This window comes from Salmo salar, unplaced genomic scaffold, assembly GCF_905237065.1.
Source record: "Salmo salar unplaced genomic scaffold, Ssal_v3.1, whole genome shotgun sequence".
NCBI lineage: Eukaryota > Metazoa > Chordata > Actinopteri > Salmoniformes > Salmonidae > Salmo > Salmo salar.
In genome coordinates this window covers 25364-46201 of record NW_025547886.1, presented here as the reverse complement: position 1 = coordinate 46201, position 20838 = coordinate 25364, and the positions used below count along the sequence as shown (strand labels likewise).

Genomic DNA, 20838 nt, shown 5'->3' with positions numbered 1-20838 from the left:
ACAAGTCATCTCCCGACATGCTGGGGACCTGGATCAATGTTGAATATTGCAGGTCATCCAGTCTGACCATGCTGAATAAGAAGTTATACACCACAGTGTATTTCACAACAGGAGGATTTCAAACCAAACCAAATAGAAGGGATGTTATACCCTCTAAATAATCACACACTCTATCCACTACATTTACATGTGTACTACATTTAGTGTGTATACTTTATGTGTTTTTTTACATGAGCTTTATACATTAGGTGAAGTAGTCAAATCAAGGAGAGGCATTTATGACATAAGCTACTGAAAGAATGTTCATGCTAGTGATGAAGAGCAAGTCTCCCTTGATCCGCATGATTAAAGTTGGGCTGAGTGCTGCACCTGTTGAGGCAGGGCTGAGGGTGTTGGGGCTGGGTCTTGTTCTGTCCATGTTGAGACTGGGCCTGGTTCTTCCCATGTTGAGGCTGGGCTGGGGGTGTTGAAACTGTGCCAGGTGTTGCCCCTGTTGAGACAGGTGTGAGTGTGTTGAGGCTGGGCTGGGGGTGTTGAAGCTGGGCCAGGTGCTGCCCCTGTTGAGACAGGTGTGAGTGTGTTGAGGCTGGGCTGGGGGTGTTGAAGCTGGGCCAGGTGCTGCCCCTGTTGACGCTGGGCTCGGGGTTGTTGATGTTGGGCCCAGTGCTGACCCTGTTGAGGCTCGTTCAGGTGCTGACCCTGTTGAGGCTGAGCTGAGTGTGTTGAGGCTGGTCCAGGTCCTGCCCCTGTTGAGGCATGTCTGAGTGTTTGGAGGCCGGTCCAGGTGCTGCCCCTGTTTAGGCTGGGGCTGGTGCAGGTGGCCATGTTAGGCCCTGTGTGCTGGGGCCTCCCGCTCTCTTGCCCTGTAGGGTGAAAGGAACCGTACACATATATAGCAACACAAGAATATAGATGGTGAGAGTAAGCAGTACCTGAACATATAGAAGAGCATGTAGGCACTCCGGGCTCTGGTCCTCAGCACAGTGGCTTCATTGGACATTGACACCTGGCTGTCGTTACAGCAGAACCAGTTTCCACTGGCATGCAAGATGTCACTAATGTAGTGCCCTGTGGAACAAGTAAGACAGACTAGAGGTCAAAGGTCAGGCTTTTGTGGGTAATAGAGTGTGTTGTAACAGTTAAACAGTTCATTTGGGAGATATTTTATCTGTTACATGTGTCAAGTTTTGAAATCAGAGATAAACAAATACGCGTAGCATATAATTAGGCATGCCTCTCCATTCTTTTGAATTAAACTGCGCAAACTCTAAACATATTGCAGTGCTTGTCGGGATGACACTTCACTCTGAAGCCTGCAGTCTTGCACGCTTGGCGAAGTGGCTATTGGAGGGTCTAATTATTCCCTACACCAGGGTTCCCCAAATGGTGGCCCATGGGACAAATTTGGCCCAAGGGTGATTTTATTTGGCCCCCCATGTTTTCTGAACAAATAAAATGTAATTGTTAAAAGAATTTAAAAATGCAACAAATCAGCTCCAAGTGATGATCATTTTGGAAATCTGTTTCAAAGTATTCCCACGCACAATAAAGAGATATATGTGATTGTACACAAATGTAAGCAAGGTTTGATATGAGTAAAATATTATATCTGTTTGGGCTTCTTACGGTCAATTTGCGGTCTACAAACTATTTGTAATTTTGTTCCATACCCCTGCCCATCTGGCTAAGAAATAAAATGGACCCGAGGCTGAATCTAGTTGATGATCCCTGGCCTTCACCCTCGATAATATTCACTCCCTCAGCTTTGGGATGCTTGTGTATACGGCAGAGGCACACATGAACATGCAAATTAAAAGCTGAGGAGAAGGGAGTGATTTGGAATTCAGCTGATGTCATATGTATTGTGCATCTGCATGTGTGTGTTTTAAGGTATTTACTTACCGGAGTTTGCGGAGCCTCCCAAATGAGAGACTACACCAGTCAGCTGGTAGTATCCATTCACTGACTTCACTGGCTGCTGCTTCTGTAAGAAAACACATGTGATCATGGGAATGTCATTTCCTCTACAGTCCACCACACTGTCTACAGTCTACTACAGTACTAGTCTACTACAGGAGGTCTACTACATCGTGTTCTCCTCATAACTATCTCAGTGTTCTGTCATAACTTATTTTTCACTGGTTTCACTCTATCTCTCTCTCTCTTCTCACCACTGAGGCTGTCAGCAGCACTTTCTCTGGTTCCTGGTCATTTGAATCTGAGGGGTCAAATATACATATGAAGAGCTGTGAAAACGTGGTCACTTGTCTGAAATGCTCTGGACTAAAACAGCTCCAATGCATCACTAAAGATGTCTGAGAAACATTTTAAATTGCAGCTTCCAGCTTCTCTGTCAGCAGGACCATTTTTGGGAGTGGATGGTTTGTGTGGTGTTGGAGCAAGAATAGTGTTATGGTGTCATGACCTACCTGAACAGCAGAGGGTGCTGTCTTTGGCCTCTCCAGCTGGGCTGGAGACTTGGCTGGTGAGGGTCTGGGGGATGGACCCCTGGATGCTGGGGGCCAGGTTGGTGAGGGCCTGTGGGCTGGCACTGTGCAGGTGTGGCACCATGTCCCCACAGAGGGTGGAGAGCCTCAGCTCCGAAGGAAACAAAAGAGGAGCCTCCAGCTTCTCCAACCCCCCAGGTCCTCCAAACCTCTTCAGATGCAGAACCAGCACACTGCCCAGAGACAGAGAGGAAGAGAGATGAACAGACAGACAATGAAACCACTCAACAAAATAACAGATGAGTGAAATGTGTTGGGTGGTGCTCATCACTAAGTCCTACAACCTGCTCAGGAAGGTAACTACTCCTAAAGGCTCAGGACACAATGACCACTCATTTCATTACACACTGCTAGTCCTATGAGAGGTTATAAAGGGACAACTCACAGAGGCAGTGTGTGGAAAAGCTCCACCTTTGTGGCGTGGAGTCCTTTACAGCCCTCACATTTGAATTCAACCTTTTCACCCTGGGTTAGAAACAAAAGCATTACAAAATGAATGATACCACTACAATAATAAGATAGCGTATTCTGAGGCAGTGGGCAGCTTGCCCTGGGTGTTAGTCTCTACATGCAGGTCTGAGCCCTAAGTGCTGACTTTGAAAGTGAGTGCTAGGCTGCTCTGCAAGGTGCGCTCAGGGCTGAAGTCCAATGAGAGGTGGTTGTAGTCCTCTCTGGTGGACGACTCGCGCCCACAGCTTCAGAAGCAGGACAAAGAGAAGAAAAATGCTTCAAGTCTGTTTCTGTTTCAGGTGTCTACAATGTTTCTGTTATGCCATGTGTTTTGTAATATTATTTGTAGAAAGATCATGTTCTCAGTAGATACATTACAACCAATGGGAGCTCTTACCTGGTACATGTGCGCACCGACACAAGCTGGAACTCCAGCTGGGAAACAGGGCAGGTATAGCTCACCCCGAGTGTCTTCAGTATCATGCCCTCCTCCTTCAGCTGACACAGCATGTTCACAAGTAACTCGTGTGCGTCCTATGATGCGGAGAGAAAGAAACATACCAAGATAAAAGCAAATGAAGAAGATAAAATGAACCCTTGCAAAAAGAGCGCACGTACACAAGAGAGTAGTGCCTCAGTTACCTGTTGCGTGTCCCCCAGATATTTCAAATCATATCCCGACAAGGAGTACTTGACCTTCCACATGAGGTCTGCTTTTGAGGCCTGGTTTGCTCCACTGTCAGGTAGACTCGAACGGTACACATCAGACAGACACCTGTAGGGGAGACAGAGAGTAAATTAGCAGCTGACTGGATGGTGTCAACCTACTGGCTTACGCCTAAAGAGGCAGATGAGTATATCCAAATATGTTTTATCTAACGGCACCTCATCATTAGAAATGATTCATTCGATTCAATGCAATTTCACCTTTGAGGACGGACAATGATCAAAACAACAAAAATGTGTTGTTTATTCTCCTAAGATATTTGGTTTGGATACTGCTCTCAATTCCAGAGCATTTTAAAAAACTACCAATTTCCCACGGTAATGTGGAATGTTCAGTCATTGAGCATTATGGGAAAATAGTAATTCTACACTTTCCAAGTTGGCCTACTAATGTTTACATCATAATCATTGTATCATTGTTGTTCCTCTGGTTTATGAAGATTCCGAAAAAATTTTAAAAAAAAGGAAAAAAAATAAAAATACATACACAGCAAAATATGAAGGAGTTAAGGTTAGGAAAAGTGTTAGATTTAGCAAAAATGCTCTCCTAACCTGCTACGACAAACACTTTGTATAGAAGTCGCATGCAAATTCATGACCACAAGTAATGGGTGTGTGGGGAAGTGTCTGCTTTTGATCCTTCCTTTACCTGAGCAGGTTGGAGAAGGGGGAGGAGCTCCAGAGTTGTTCCTGGTGCAGGATTTTCTTTAAGAAGGAAGGCAGGACCAGGAGACACTGCAGGATGGCGTTAAGGAAGCAAGTGTTGCCAATGTTAGGCAACCTGTGAAGAAAAAGCAGCCATCAGTACACACATAGATATACAATACCCTAGACACATAGAGTGGCCTATGTCATAAACCTTCATAACTCTGTCAAGTGATGATAATGGCAGCCATCTTGGTCATGGAAAAATTATATGTAATTATGTGAGTACACAAAGAAGTGGATGTCCTTTAGGCCAAGATTGTTATAATTAATTTCTTTATAAATATCTAATAAAACTGACATGCTTGATAGTAAGCCCTATCCCCAAAGTATATCAGACATTGATCTCTAAACAATAAAGAACTTATATTCAATGCATTTGTGGTGTGTTGTGGTTTACCCAAGAAGTTCCATGTTGACCAGTGCCCCCCGTTCTCCTCTGGCCCCCTGGGTCTCTTCTGACCCTCTGGTGGCTGAGCTGGCCCTGGGAAGACTCATGCTTCTGGTGGCTGAGACTGGCCTCTGGGGCCTTGGGCTAGAGTGGTCCAGAAGAGACAGAGGTCTGGAGGAAGGAGATAAACAGGTCTAAAGCCTCCAAAACAGAGATCGTATCACTCTACGCAGTCTCTCTATTAAATACTATACTGTACTATAAACACAGTCTGAGTAGTTACGCATGTATTGCTGTCCATATAAATGCAGTGTACCAAGTAGACCAGGGCAATAGGTTAGTACTCTCTTTATCCACTAGATGTGGACAGAAGAGCCTAAAACTACAGTTTGTGGAAAATAACTTTCTGGGACTGTGTTTATAGAGTTTCTCAGAGTAGGAGTCTGATCTAGGATCAGTTTGCCTTTTAGAACATTAAAAATCTGATTATTATGGAAAGAGAGGACCTGATCCTAGATTAGCACTCATACTCTTGATAAACACTGGCCCTGGTCTTGTAGCTCTAAACCCAACTCTCTAAAGAGACTCTAGGATGGCACTGTACTTTTTGTTTGAATTACCTGACTGTTGTGCCCTCATGGCTGGTGTCTCCATGACAGTCCAGAGGGTTGGTAGGAGAGGGAGAACTAGGGAGGGACACCACTGGAGAGGATTTCACTGGGGAAGGGTGTTTGGCAGGTGACCGGGGTACAGAGGGCTGTTTAGCAGGAGAGCAAGGCTGAGAGGAACATTTAACAGGAGAGGAAGGTGGATGGAGGGAGGAGAGTTGGTCAGAGGGTGAAGGGTCAGAGGTGACGGAGGCATTCCGTTCAGAACGGTCAGATGGAATTGGAGAGGGGGATGAAGTGCCACTCTCATTCTTCTTTCTTGTCTTCTGCTCTACATCAACTGAATTTGCTTTATGACGTTTTTTCTGTTGACAAGAAAATGTGATAGTGCTGAAAAAAATACCCTTTTCACCGATCCCCAGCAAATGGAAGAGGGGGGGGTCATCGGAATAGGGAAAGGTAGGCCTAACCGAGAGGAACTTAGCTATCTATCCTAAACCTCATATAACACAGAATAGACAGGTTACATTGAGTGGCATTTGCAACAGCCGAACTTCATGTACATTTCATGTACACTTTTTATGCATTTGTCAATCAGAATGTACTTTTATTCTTCCCACTAGGTCTAAGAGAAAAATACTACTCCAGAATTTAAGTAGTTGTTAATCGATTAAATGACCTGATTTCATACCTTTTGCACCAGCAGAAACAAGCCATGTCAATAACCAATGAAGACTGATACATATCCACATTAACCCATTGTTCAAATTGGCTTAAAGACCATTGTGATGTCATCGGTCATGTATGACACCACCATCTGGCAACCCATTCTATAATATATTGTTCAATGAACAAATATGTTTTATTGAAGAGCAAAGTTATGCAGTATACATACAATATTGGAGATAATATGTTCCATTGTTTTCCTGTTTCTTCTTTTACATTCATTTTTTTGTATGTTGTTTCATTGAACGTACGACCACAATAAAGGCATTTTAAGTGCCTTCATCTTCATCTTCCTTGTTTTTTGATAGCTTCCATGTTGTTTGTGGATTGGTCATTGGTATATTGAAATGCTAAATGCTTTTTCTCTTATTCACCAGCAGATGAACAAAGGGTTGGTCAAAAGAATGTGAACAGGTGATAGAGATTTAGCCTGAACCTCAAACAACAATCCAGATTGGTTAGGGACAGTATTCCATATTCAAATCTTGCCCTAAAGGCAGCTCTGCCTCAAGGACATAATGAATGTGATTGGTTCAAATAAAGCTCAATGGTCAGTGGACAGAGCTTACAGTGCCCAGTGCGAGTTAAATACACTTGCTAGGTGATAAGTTGGGGTTGAATGGAAGGCATAACACAAGGTTGCTGGAGTGAATTTTGTTTTCTAACCTCACTCCAACCCCTAAACAATTCTTCTTACCTAAACTTAACCCAACCCTAGCTAGAGTCCCAGATCTGTTTAATGATGTCTTGCCAACTCCTACAGTGGTTCTTCCTTAAAAAGTTGCATCATACTGCAGCACAACTTGCGGGCTGCCACAGAATTCTATGGCACGTTATTTAAGTGTCAACCATTGTTGCATTAATGCTAGTTAGTGCTAGTTTGACCACCACAGGGCATCTTTGAGAAGCATTTGACAGTTTTTAATATTAAACTAATCGTTCGATAAAAGATCGGCTCTCAGAACTCATTTACACCTTTTACTGTGTGTGTTTCAATCCTCTCTCTCTTCCTCGACCTCTCTCTCTCGACCTCTCTCTCTTTCGACCTGTCTCTCTCTCTCTCTCTCGACCTCTCTCTCTCTCTCTCGACCTCTCTGTCTCTCTCGACCTCTCTCTCGATCTCTTTCTCTCTCGACCTCTCTCTCTCTTACCGGTTGCACCCTCTATAACCACTCTTTATATTTACAGTAGTGATGGACAGCTGGAGGCATTTTGTTTTTCACAAGCTAGAAGGCTGTGAATTCTGAAAACAAGCCAACCTAACTAAGAAACATTTCATTGGTTGCCATGGTGAATAATCCAATAATAATTGGTTGGACACATGAAAGGAAACAAAGAGTTTACCGGAATCTCTAAATGAAAATACTTGCAGATCAATACAGATCCACAAATTACAGTAGTAGATCTAATTGCATTTAGAGGATTCTAAATTATTATCTAATGGGCTTTTATACAATTATAATAATAATAAAAATAATAATAATAAATGAATATATTTGTAGGGGTTGGGCAAATCTGGTTTTAGAGTACTTAAGCTTTGAATACATTGCAAGTTTGCCTATTTTTTTCTTTAGGCTACACTTTACAATAGGACTCATCTCTGACTGACTGCAACATCTACAGTGGTACAAAAATAAATATATTATTGAATTACTTTTTTAAAATGTATATGTTTATTAAGTAGTCTTGCTTGTCTCAGAGCAGCACAAAACGGTGCTGAAATAGTTGACCATACGCGGGTAGGCTTTTGCTTCAAATCCTATTGTAACAATTGGATGACTTTGGGAGTTTCAGAAAGCAACAATTTGTTGCCTTCATTAGCCTACTTTATTCTTAAAATAACTCCAGCACATAGAAGAGAAAGGAGCCTTAAATAATGAAACAATAAAGCAATTTAATTCACACATGCATTTAACTGTATTTAATATTGGCCATCAACCAAAAACACACTCTGGTAGAAACATGTTATTGATTATTATAATCTTTTTACTATTTCAAAATGCATATGTTTAATAAGCTACTGTGCAGTCTAACAAGTAAACATAGCCTACAGTACAAGGTAAACATGGCAAAGATGCTTAATTCCTTACATAAGGGAGAGCAGGCCATGTCAAGACTTTCTCAGTGACCTCAAGTACTCATTAACTCTGCCTTTAATGCTTTTTCGGGTTGCATCAGTCATGGACACAGTATTAATGGTGAACACCTGGAGGTTCACTGGTAAGCCACATTTGCCTCTGGATCCATCCCAGTTGGGGCGGCAGGTAGCATGATGGTTAGAGCGTTGGGCCAGTAAGCGGAAGGTTGCTAGATCGAATGCCTGAGCTGACAAGGTAAAAATCTGTGGTTTTGCCACAGTTAACCCAATGTTCCTAAGCTGTCATTGTAAATAAGAATTTGGGTGGTGGGAGTCATATCATGTGGTATATTATCAAACTAAGGCTGGTGGGAGTCATATCAAGAAGTATATTATTGTCACGCTCGTGATAATGGATGGACCAAGGCGCAGCGTGATTTGAGTTCCACATCCTTTTATTAAGTGAAAACTTCTTAACAAAACAATAAACAAGCAACGAAATGTGACTTACGTGGTGCAACAAGCACAAGCACAAGCACAAACAATATCCCACAAAAGCAGGTGGGAACAGGGACACCTTAAGTATAATCCCCAATTAGAGACAACGATAATCAGCTGCCTCTAATTGGGAACCATACTTAATCCCAAACATAGAAATAAATCGAAAAGAACACCCCCAGTCTGAGTAGCAGGCAGTTTAATTTGGGCACGCCTTTCATCCGGATGTCAAAATACTGCACCCTACCCTAGAGAAGTTAAACATGTGGAACTCTAAGTACGCTGCGCCTTGGTCTACTCCTTCAGACGATCGTGACACAAATGGAGGGCGAGGGAGAGCTTTATATGCGTCTCTGTGTGTGGAGTACAGGTGATCTAGAATTGTTTTCCGTCTGGTTGCACATTTAACATGTTGATAGAAAGTTGGAAGAACTGATTTAAGTTTCCCTGCATTAAAGTCTCAGGCCACTAGGAGCGCCGCCTCTGGGTGAGTGGTTTCCTGTTTGCTTATTTCCTTAATACAGCTCACTGAGTGTGGTCTTATTGCCAGCATCTGTCTGTGGTGGTAAATAAACAGCCACGAAAAGTATAGCTGAGAATTCTCTAGGCAAGTAGTTTGGCCTGCAATTTATCACAATATAATCCGCTTCAGGCGAGAGACTTCCTTAGATTTCGTGCACCAGCTGTTTACAAATATGCACAGACCGCCCCCACTTGTCTTATCGGAGTGTGCTGTTCGATCTTGCCAGTCCAGCGTGTATCCCGCTAGCTGAATATCCATGTCGTCATTCAGCCACGATTACGTGAAACATAGGATATTACCGTTTTTGATGTCCCGTTAGTAGGATATTCGTGATCGTACCTCGTCTAATTTATTGTCCAATGATTGCGCGTTGGCGTGTAGTATTGACGGTAAAGGCAGCTTTCCCAGTCGCCTTCGCCAGGTCCTGACTAGGCATCCGGCTCTTTGTCCTCTGTACCTGTGTCGCTTCCTCATGCAAATAATGGGGATGCCGGTCCTGTGGGGTGTTTGGAGAATGTCTTGTGCGTCGTCTTTGTTATAGAAAAAATCATCGTCTAATCCGAGGTGAGTGATCGCTGTCCTGATATTGAGAAGCTCTTTTTTGCCGTAAGATATGGTTGCAGCAACATTATGTACAAAATAAGTTACAAATAACGCGGGAAAAACCCCCACAAAAAACACACATTAAACAAGTGAGATTACCCTATAGAACTATAGCTTTATTTGTCCCAATCCTGGATGATAAAGGAAAACGCATTACTAAAGATCTTACTTTAATGTGTTATTCAGTACATGTTCAGTGGTGGAAGAGACCCTCTGGAGTTGCTGCAGTGTGTCTGGGGCTGCTGTGTGTTCTCCTACTGGCTGGGATCATAGGCCTGTCTGTCTACTGTAAGTTTAGTATGTTGTCACTGAGACTTATGTAGCCTATTTAATCATACTTAATTATCAATGGTATGGTAGTTACATGTTTGATTAACTTTTCCCTTTTACAGATGGAGTCATTGATCATCACGACTCAACAGAGAGAGACCAGCAACAGGACAGCAACAGCCTTCTGACTAAGGAGAGAGACCAGCTACAGACCAGTTACAACAACCTGACTAAAGAGAGAGGCAAAGCTTTTTGTGATAGGTGAGATATAAACTGTGATAAATTAGAAGTAAAATCAACAGTAATTATATATCAATGGGTTTATGAAGATACTGGCTATGTGTCACGTCCTGACCAGTTTAAGGGGTTATTTGTTATTGTAGTTTGGTCAGGGCGTGGCAGGGTGTGTTTGGTTTGTGTTGTGGGGATTTTGGGGTTAGTTGTATGGTCTTTATATTTTTACGTTCCCTTCTAGGAGTTGTATTTCTTTGTTTTGGCCTGGTATGGCTCTCAATCAGGGACAGCTGTACATCGTTGTCACTGATTGGGAGTCATACTTAGGTAGCCCTTTTTCCACCTGTCTTTGTGGGAAGTTGTTTTTGCACTGCTGTGTGTAGCCTGCAAGACTGTCGTGCGGTTTTTTTTCAATAAAAGTTAAGATGAGCAGTCAACCCGCTGCATTTTGGTCCAATCACTACGATGGCCGTTACACTATGTTTCTCAATGCGTACACCTTTGCTCTACAACAGAGCAGCATTTTCAAAAGGGATGGAGAAACTTTGACTACAGTTTGTACTTCCTCTCTACTGAGAAGAGAACCTGGGAGGCGAGAGAAGCAGTGCTGGTGATCATAAACCACAGAGAGGAACAGGAGCGAGAGAGAGGGGGGGAGAGAAAGCGGGAGGGGTGAGAGAGGAGAGGAAGGTGTGAGGAGAGAGAGAGAGGGGGGGAAGAGAGGAGCAGAACTGGTGATCATAAACAGCATAGAGGAACAGGTGTGTGAGAGAGGTTGAGTATTTTCATCAGTACACTAATATGTGGGCAGTTTTAAAAATATATTAAGTGACCGTTTTTTATCTTTCTCAACAACCGACCATTTATCTTCAACCTCCACATGAGAACCTGGATTGGTCTGACTGACTCAGTTACTGAGGGGACCTGGAAGTGAGTGGACGGCACCCCACTGACCACAGGGGGAGATATTTGACCATTTTACCTTGTGATATGGAGATACAAAACAATGATAAATTGCTTCCAATCATGTTCATCAAAATGTATGTTCCTACTCATGAATGTCATTCAATGAGAACTATAGATGTATTATAGAAACCAGGTAATAATTACATATTACAAAGCTCTGACGAAGGCCGTGAGGCCGAAACGTAAAGCTTATTAAATATCAGTGATACTATCAAGAGCAGTGTGCGGTTTCCTTTTTCCTTCATCTTGTTCAATTGTTGCCATGCACCTGCAAATAAGATTGCTCAGATGTGCGAGTGCCTTGAATTTTTTAATAATTACATATGAAAATGTAACTGAAAGAGTGAAATAAATGTGTTGATGGCCAATTCTTGATAATGTATGATCATCTTACAGAGTGTGTCTTTAAACCTGAGAACATAGGACTATGTCTATAACCGAGGAGGATGTTTTTACCAGTGTCTGACTGTCTGGTTCTCTGTGTTGTTTAGGTACTGGAGGGGAGGACAGCCTGATAATGGTGGTCTGTTCTCTGGGCAGGAGGACTGTGTTGAGATATACTATAGACAAGCTGACCATGTACAGACATGGAATGACGACAAATGTGGCACAAATCATAACTGGATCTATGAGAAAGCGGTGTAACAATAACTGTCTCTCTCTCTTTCTCTCTTTCTCTCTCTCTCTCTTTCTTTCTCTCTCTTCTTTCCCGTAGTCATGTTAATGGTTGTGTTGGTTCCACTTTTCTGGGCTCCGTTATTTACTTAACAAATAAGGAATACTCATAATGTGCATATAGAAAATTGAGATAATTAGAAGTCAAACATACAACTGATGTCTCTCCTGAGTTCTGCCCCAAACAAAAGAAAGACAGAGTCTTATACCTGAGATCACACCTCATATGATCTCATGTCAAACCCTGCATGTGCAGCTAAAAGAACAAGTTATTCTTAACACAAGGTTTCTGAGAACCTGTCTCAGCAGTATGCAAATCTGCCCTTGTTTCAGAGAAAAACAGACGCTGTCTCGCTATCACCCTCAGTCCCTTTTCACACCTTTTCTCACATACGCCGGGCTGCTGGTTTTGGCAGACAGCTAGACACAGAGGCCTCAATATTCGGCTATACAGTGAGCATAAGTACAATGGCACGTAAGCAAATTAATAACAACATAATCAATGGTGGGGGTCTTTAGACAACCCCAAAATCAACTTTAACCCCCCCCGACATGCGGCTCCAGCAGTGTGTCGACACCGGCCTCGGGGACGCCCGGAGGATGAGGTGCAGGGTGATCCGTACGGAGACGATGGAACTCTCGTAGCAGAGAAGGATCTAAAACATCCTCCACCAGAACCCAATATCTCTCCTCCGGACCATACCCCTCCCAGTCCACGAGGTACTGAAGGCCCCTCGCCCGACGTCTCGAATCCAGGATGGATCTAACGGAATACGCCGGGCACCCCTCAATGTCCAGAGGGGGCGGAGGAACCTCCCGCACCTCGGCCTCCTGGAGCGGGCCAGCCACCACCGGCCTGAGGAGAGACACATGGAACGAGGGGTTAATGCCGTAATTAGGGGGAAGCTTTAAATAGGGGGCAGTATTTACACGGCCGGATGAAAAAAAACGTACCCGATTTAAACTGGTTACTACTCTTAACCAGAAATGAGAATATGCATATTATTAGTAGATTTGGATAGAAAACACTCTGAAGTTTCTAAAACTGTTTGAATGGTGTATATGAGTATAAAATAACTCATATGGCAGGCAAAAACCTGAGATAAATCTAAGCAGGAAGTGGCCTGTCTGAGAATTTGTAGTTCTTCTTTTGATTCTCTATCGAAACTACAGTATCTGTGGGGTTACGTAGCACTTTCTAAGGCTTCCATTGGCTCTCTAAAGCCAAGTGAGGCATCTCCTGTCTCTGGGCAGAGTAAAGAAGCTCAGTTTCTCAGTGGTCAGCCTGGTGACAAAGAGATTGGATAGGCGCGTTCACGCGACCACGCTGTTTTTTTATTTTCCTCTTTGAATGAATACACAATTGTCCGGTTGGAATATTATCGCTATTTTACGAGAAAAATACCATAAAAATTGATTTTAAACAGCGTTTGAAATGCTTCTAAGTACGGTAATGGAACATTTAGATTTTTTTTGTCTCGAAATGCACTCACGTGTTACGCTTTGGATAGTGACCTGAACGCACAAACAAAACGGAGGTATTTGGACATAACTATGGATTATTTGGAACAAAACAACATTTCTTGTGGAAGTAGCAGTCCTGGAAGTGCATTCTGACGAAGATCAGCAAAGGTAATCCAATTTTTCTAATACTAATTCTGAGTTTAGTGTGCCCCGAACTTGGCGGGTGTCAAAATAGCTAGCCATGATGGCCGAGCTATGTACTCAGAATATTGCAAAATGTGCTTTCGCCGAAAAGCTATTTCAAAATCTGACATAGCTGTTACATAAAGGAGTTCTGTATCTATAATTCTTAAAGTAATTGTTATGTATTTTGTCAACGTTTATGATGAGTAATTTAGTAAATTCACTGAAGTTTTCGGTGGGAATACATTTTCTGAACATCACACGTGTAACGGTCGTTGTGAACACAGGACCAAAACGCAGCGGGAATATGAATGCTCATCTTTTTAATATTGAGAAAAGTGAACACTTACAAAATAAACAAAACAACGACTACACAGTTCCATAAGGCAAAGTAGCTATACAGAAAACATCTACCCACAAAACCCAAAGGAAAAACAGGCTGCCTAAGTATGACTCCCAATCAGCAACAACGATATACAGCTGTTCCTGATTGAGAGCCATACCCGCCGAAACAAAGAAATCCCAAACATAGAAACATGGACATAGAATGCCCACCCAAATCACACTCTGACCAAACCTAAATAGAGACATAAAAAGGCTCTCTCAGGTCAGGGCGTGACAACACGCCAATGTAAAAAGCTGTTGCTTGATATAAATATGAACTTGATTGAACAAAAACATGCGTGTATTGTATAACATAATGTCCTAGGAGTGTCATCTGACGAGGATCATCAAAGGTTAGTGCTTCATTTAACTGTGTTTTGGGTTTTTGTGACATATATGCTTGCTTGGAAAATGGCTGTGTGATTATTTTTGGCTATGTACTTGTCACGTCCTGGTCAGTATAAGGTTAATTGTTTTTGTAGTTTGGTCAGGACGTGGCAGAGGGTATTTGTTTTATGTGGTTCGGGGTGTTGTGTTTGTGTAAAGGGTGTTTGATTTAGTATTTCCGGGTTTTGGTTTATGTTTAGTTAATTCTAGGGTTGGTCTAGTGTGTGTGTTTCTATGTTTGGTTGATTGGGGTTGGGACTCTCAGTTGAAGGCAGGTGTTGTCTATCTGCCTTTGATTGAGAGTCCCATATATTAGGGTGTGTTTGTATGTGTTGTTTGTGGGTGATTATTCTGTGTATAGCCTTGTGCCTTACCAGACTGTTTATTTGTCGAGTGTTCGTTTTTTGTGTTTTGTTATGTTGTATGTTCATTTTTGAGATTAATTAAAAATCAAGATGAGCATTCACGTACCTGCTGCGTTTTGGTCCTCATTCACCGACAACAACTGTGACAGTACTCTCCTAACATAATCTAATGTTTTGCTTTCGCTGTAAAGCCTTTTTGAAATCGGACAATGTGGTTAGATTAACGAGAGTCTTTAAAATGGTGTAAAATAGTCCTATGTTTGAAAAATTGAAATTATTGCATTTGAGGTTTTTGTATTTCACGCCACGTTCTTCCATTGGATATTGGCAAGGCGTTCTGCTAGCGCTACATGTTTACAACATACCTCGTTCAATCTCCTCAGGACTTTAAACGGCCCCACAAACCGCGAACTCAGCTTCCGGCAGGGCAGGCGGAGGGGCAGGTTTCAGTTCGAGATCCAGACCCTGTCCCCGGTCCGAACACCGGGCCTCACTGTGGTGACGGTCTGCGCCAACTTTCTGACGTCGTACGGCGCGCTGAACGTGGACGTGAGCGGCATCCCAGGTCTCCTCCGCACGCCGGAACCAGTGGTCGACCGCAGGAGCCTCGGTCTGACTCTGATGCCAAGGGGCCAGAACCGGCTGATACCCCAACACGCACTGAAAGGGAGAGAGGTTAGTGGAGGAGTGGCGGAGCGAGTTCTGAGCCATTTCTGCCCAGGGCACAAACTCCGCCCACTCCCCGGCCGGTCCTGGCAATAAGACCTCAGAAACCTACCCACATCCTGGTTCACTCTCTCCACCTGCCCGTTACTTTCGGGGTGAAAACCTGAGGTAAGGCTGACCGAGACCCCCAGACGTTCCATGAACGTCTTCCAGACCCTTCACGTGAACTGGGGGCCCCGATCAGACAATATATCCTCAGGCAACCCGTAGTGCCGAAAGACGTGGGTAAACAGCGCCTCTGCAGTTTGTAGGGCCGTAGGGAGACCGGGCAAAGGGAGGAGATGACAGGACTTAGAAAAGCGGTCCACAACGACCAGGATTGTGGTGTTACCTTGTGAAGGTGGAAGATCGGTTATAAAATCCACCGACAAGTGCGACCACGTCCGTTGTGGAACGGGTAAGGGTTGTAACTTACCTCTGGGTAGGTGTCTAGGAGCCTTGCACTGGGCGCACCCTGAGCAGGAGGAAACATAAACCCTCACGTCCTTAGCTGAGGTGGGCCACCAGTACCTCCCACTAAGACAGCGCATCATACGACCAATCCCAGGATGACCAGAGGAGGGTAACGTGACGCCTGCTCAATGTCGGCATCCAGCTCCCATACTACCGGTGCCACCAAACAAGAGGCTGGGATGACGGGAGTGGGATCCATGGACCGCTTCTCTGTGTCATACAGCCGGGACAATGCGTCTGCCTTAAAACCTGTTAGGGCTAGGGGGCAGTATTTGCACGGCTGGATAAAAAAATGTACCCGATTTAATCTGGTTACTAATCCTACCCAGTAACTAGAATATGCATATACTTATTATATATGGATAGAAAACACTCTAAAGTTTCTAAAACTGTTTGAATGGTGTCTGTGAGTATAACAGAACTCATTTGGCAGGCAAAACCCTGAGACATTTTCTAACAGGAAGTGGATACCTGATGTGTTGTATTACCTTTAAACCTATGCCATTGAAAAACACAGGGGCTGAGGAATATTTTGGCACTTCCTATTGCTTCCACTAGATGTCACCAGCCTTTACAAAGTGTTTTGAGTCTTCTGGAGGGAGATCTGACCGAACAAGAGCCATGGAACGATGATGGCCCATTAGACACCTGGCGCGCGAGTTCATGTTGGGTACCCTCGTTCCAATACGTTATAAAAGAGAATGCATTCGTCCACCTTGAATATTATTCATGTTCTGGTTAAAAAGGCCCTAATGATTTATGCTATACAACGTTTGACATGTTTGAACGAACGTAAATATATTTTTTCCCCTCGTTCATGAAGTGAAGTCCGGCGGGCTTAGATCATGTGCTAACAAGACGGAGATTTTTGGACATAAATGATGAGCTTTTTTGAACAAAACTACATTCGTTATGGACCTGTGATACCTGGAAGTGACATCTGATGAAGAGAATCAAAGGTAATGGATTATTTACATAGTATTTTCGATTTTAGATCTCCCCAACATGACGGCTAGTCTGTATCGCAACGTGTATTTTTCTGGGCGCAGTGCTCAGATTATTGCAAAGTGTGATTTCCCAGTAAGGTTATTTTTAAATCTGGCAAGTTGATTGCGTTCAAGAGATGTAAATCTATAATTCTTTAAATGACAATATAATATTTTACCAATGTTTTCTAATTTTAATTATTTAATTTGTGGTGCTGACTTGACTGCCGGTTATTGGAGGGAAACGATTTCCTCAACATCAATGCCATAGTAAAACGCTGTTTTTGGATATAAATATGAACTTGATAGAACTAAAAATGCATGCATTGTCTAACATAATGTCCTAGGAGTGTCATCTGATGGAGATTGTAAAAGGTTAGTGCATCATTTTAGCTGGTTTTATGGTTTTGGTGACCCTGTCTTTGAATTGACAAAACATTACACACAACTCTTGTAAATGTACTGTCCTAACATACTCTAAATTTATGCTTTCGCCGTAAAACCTTTTTGAAATCGTAAAACGTGGTTAGATTAAGGAGATGTTTATCTTTCAAAGGGTGTAAAATAGTTGTATGTTTGAAAAATTTGAATTTTGACATTTATTTTGATTCAAATTTGCCGCTCTTGAAATGCACCTGCTGTTGATGGAGTGCACCACGGGTGGGACGCTTGCGTCCCACCTAGCCCATAGAGGTTAACGTTCTGGGAACCTGGACTGTAAGAGAGGGTAAACACAAAACGGGTGAAAAACATGGCCCACCTTGCCTGGCGAGGATTCAGTCTCCTCGCCTCCCTGATGTACTCCAGATTGCGGTGGTCAGTCCAGATGAGAAAAGGGTGTTTAGCCCCCTCAAGCCAGTGTCTCCACGCCTTCAAAGCTTTGACGATAGCCAACAGCTCCCGGTCCCCCACATCATAGTTTCGCTCCGCCGGGCTGAGCTTCTTAGAGAAGAAGGCACAGGGGCGGAGCTGGACCTCCTTCACCGTGGTGGGAGTCGGCCAATTACGCAGGTGGTACTAAATGCTGTCTTCCACTCGTCTCCATCTCAGATACGCACCAGGTTGTATGCACTCCTGAGATCCTTTTTAGTGAAGAAGCGCGTGCCGTGCATTAATTCAATCACCGGGGCGATCAGAGGTATCGGGTAACTGTACCCCACTGTGATTTTATTTAGACCTCGATAATCAATGCACGGTCACAGACCCCCATCCTTCTTCTTCACAAAAAAGAAACTCGAGGAGACGAGTGAGATGGAGGGCCGAATGTACCCCTGACGCAGGGATTTGGAGACATACGTCTCCATAGCCACCGTCTCCGCTTGCGACAGGGGATACACGTGATTCCTGGGAAGTGTAGCGTCTACCATGAGATTTATCGCACAATCCACCTGTCGATGGGGTGGTAATTGAGTCACCTTTTTACAGAAGGCGAGAGCCAAATCGGCATATTCGGGGGGAATGCGCACGGTAGAGACCTGGTCTGGACTTTCCACCGTAGTAGCACCAACGGAAACCCCTACACACCTACCTGAGCACTCTCGCGACCACCCCGTAAGAGCCCTCTGTGGCCATGAAAAAGTGGGGTTATGACACATTAACTAGGGCAGACCCAGCACCACAGGACATGCAGGAGTGTCCATAAGGAAAAGAGTAATTAATTTTTTCGTTGTGACCCCCCTTCATTGTGATCCCACCATACTCAAAGGAGCTGTGGCTTCCCTGATTAATCCTGACCCTAATGGTCAACTATCTAAGATGGGAACGGGGAAAAGCACATCCACTGGTACAATGGGGATCCCTAAACTATGAGCAAAAGCTTGATCAATAAAATGCCCAGCCGCGCCTGAATCTACTAGCGCCTTATGCTGGGAACGCGGGGAAAAATCAATAAAAGTAACAGACACAAACATAAGTGCAACAGAGGGCTCTGGATGAGAATGGTGCCAACTCACCTGGGGTGATAAAAAACGTATCCGATTTAAACTGGTTACTACTCTTGCCCGGAAACAAGAATATGCATATAATTAGTAGATTTGGATAGAAAACACTCTAAAGTTTCTAAAACTGTTTGAATGGTGTCTGTGAGTATAACAGAACTCATATGGCAGGCCAAAACCTGAGAAGATTCCATACAGGAAGTGCCCTGTCTGACAATTTGTTGTCCTTCTGTTGCATCTCTATTGAAAATACAGCATCTGTGGTGTAACGTGACATTTTCAAAGGCTTCCATTGGCTCTCAGAAGGTGCCAGAAAGTGGAATGGGGTGTCTGCTCTCTCTGGGCGAAGAACAGCAGGAGAGTTTGTGAGTGGTCAGCCTGGGGACAGTGAGACTGAGATGTGCATTCACGAGACTTCTCAATTTTTTTCTTTCAGCCTTTGAATGAATACAACGTTGCCCGGTTGGAATATTATCGCTATTTTAGGAGAAAAATAGCATACAAATTGATTTTAAACAGCGTTTGACATGCTTCTAAGTACGGTAATGGAATATTTAGAATTTTTTTGACACGAAATGCGCTCGCGCGTCACCCTTTGGATAGTGACCTGAACGCACGAACAAAATGGAGCTATTTGAATATAACTATGGATTATTTGGAACCAAAACAACATTTGTTGTTGAAGTAGAAGACCTGGGAGTGCATTCTGACGAAGAACAGCAAAGGTAATCCAATTTTTCCAATAGTAATTCTGATTTTAGTGAGCCCCAAAGATGGTGGGGGTCAAAATAGCCAGCCGTGTTGGCCGAGCTATGTACTCAGAATATTGCAAAATGTGCTTTCGCCGAAAAGCTATTTTAAAATCTGACACCGCGATTGCATAAAGGAGTTCTGTATCTATAATTCTTAAAATAATTGTTATGTATTTTGTGAAAGTTTATCATGAGTAATTTAGTAAATTCACCGGAAGTTTTCGGTGGGTATGCTAGTTCTGAACATCACATGCTAATGTAAAAAGCTGGTTTTTGATATAAATATGAACTTGATTGAACAAAAACATGCGTGTATTGTATAACATAATGTCCTAGGAGTGTCATCTGATGAAGATCATCAAAGGTTAGTGCTGCATTTAGCTGTGGTTTTGGTTTTTGTGACATATATGCTTGCTTTGAAAATGGCTGTGTGATTATTTTTGGCAGGGTACTCTCCTGACATAATCTAATGTTGTGCTGTCGCTGTAAAGCCTTTTTGAAATCGGACAATGTGGTTAGATTAACGAGAGTCTTGTCTTTAAAATGGTGTAAAATAGTAATATGTTAGAGAAATTGAAGTTATAGCATTTTTTAGGTATTTGTATTTCGCGCCCCTGTCACGTCCTGACCCTAGTAAGATGTCATTTTCTATAGTAGAGTAGGGTGTGACGGGGGTGTTTTGGGTTCTAGTTTTTCTATTTCTATGTTGGGATTGTTTGGGGTTGATCTCTAATTGGAGGCAGCTGATCCTCATTGCCTCTGATTAGAGTTCATATTTAAGTAGGGGTTTTTCTCTTCTTGTTTGTGGGTTATTATCTTTTGAGTAGTGTGTTTTCCTCTGCGTCACGGTTTGTTGTTTTTGTGTTTTCAAGTTATTTATGTATTGCATTCAATTTCACGTCAAATAAATATGTGGAACTATGAACACGCTGCATTTTGGTCCGCTCCTTCGAACCGCCGTGACAATATTACCATTAGGGGTCAGTTAGAAAGGTAATCATACAGTAGATATTACCATTAGGAGTCAGAAAGGTAATCATACAGTAGATAATCAAATCAAATGTATTTATATAGCCCTTCTTACATCAGCTGATATCTCAAAGTGCTGTACAGAAACCCAGCCTAAAACCCCAAACAGCAAGCAATGCAGGTGTAGAAGCACGGTGGCTAGGAAAAACTCCCTAGAAAGGCCAAAACCTAGAGAGGAACCAGGCTATGAGGGGTGGCCAGTCCTCTTCTGGC

General features: G+C 43.1%; 1 protein-coding gene and 1 long non-coding RNA gene across 3 annotated transcripts; one reads left to right on the top strand and one right to left on the bottom strand.

The window, feature by feature from the left end:
- Positions 1-257: 257 nt before the first annotated feature.
- Positions 258-5775, bottom strand: LOC106595337 (ubiquitin carboxyl-terminal hydrolase 37). 2 transcript variants are annotated; one of them, XM_045711675.1, is made up of 12 exons: positions 5400-5774; positions 4789-4950; positions 4333-4464; positions 3600-3732; positions 3355-3491; positions 3103-3202; positions 2893-2972; positions 2430-2680; positions 2172-2218; positions 1903-1984; positions 933-1068; positions 258-863 (listed from the first exon to the last, which is right to left on the bottom strand). In XM_045711675.1, exons 2-12 carry the CDS (start codon positions 4884-4886, stop codon positions 827-829), a joined length of 1233 nt encoding a protein of 410 aa, XP_045567631.1. In that variant the 5' UTR covers positions 4887-4950; positions 5400-5774; the 3' UTR covers positions 258-826. The 2 variants fall into 2 exon arrangements, with proteins under 2 accessions (XP_045567631.1, XP_045567630.1); XM_045711674.1 differs by having other exon boundaries at positions 258-1068; positions 5400-5775.
- A 3359-nt stretch (positions 5776-9134) lies between these two features.
- On the top strand, positions 9135-10496 carry LOC106595336 (uncharacterized). Its single transcript, XR_001326372.2, has 3 exons — positions 9135-9775; positions 10001-10102; positions 10207-10496. It is a non-coding gene; the product is annotated as an uncharacterized lncRNA (long non-coding RNA).
- Positions 10497-20838: the final 10342 nt, after the last annotated feature.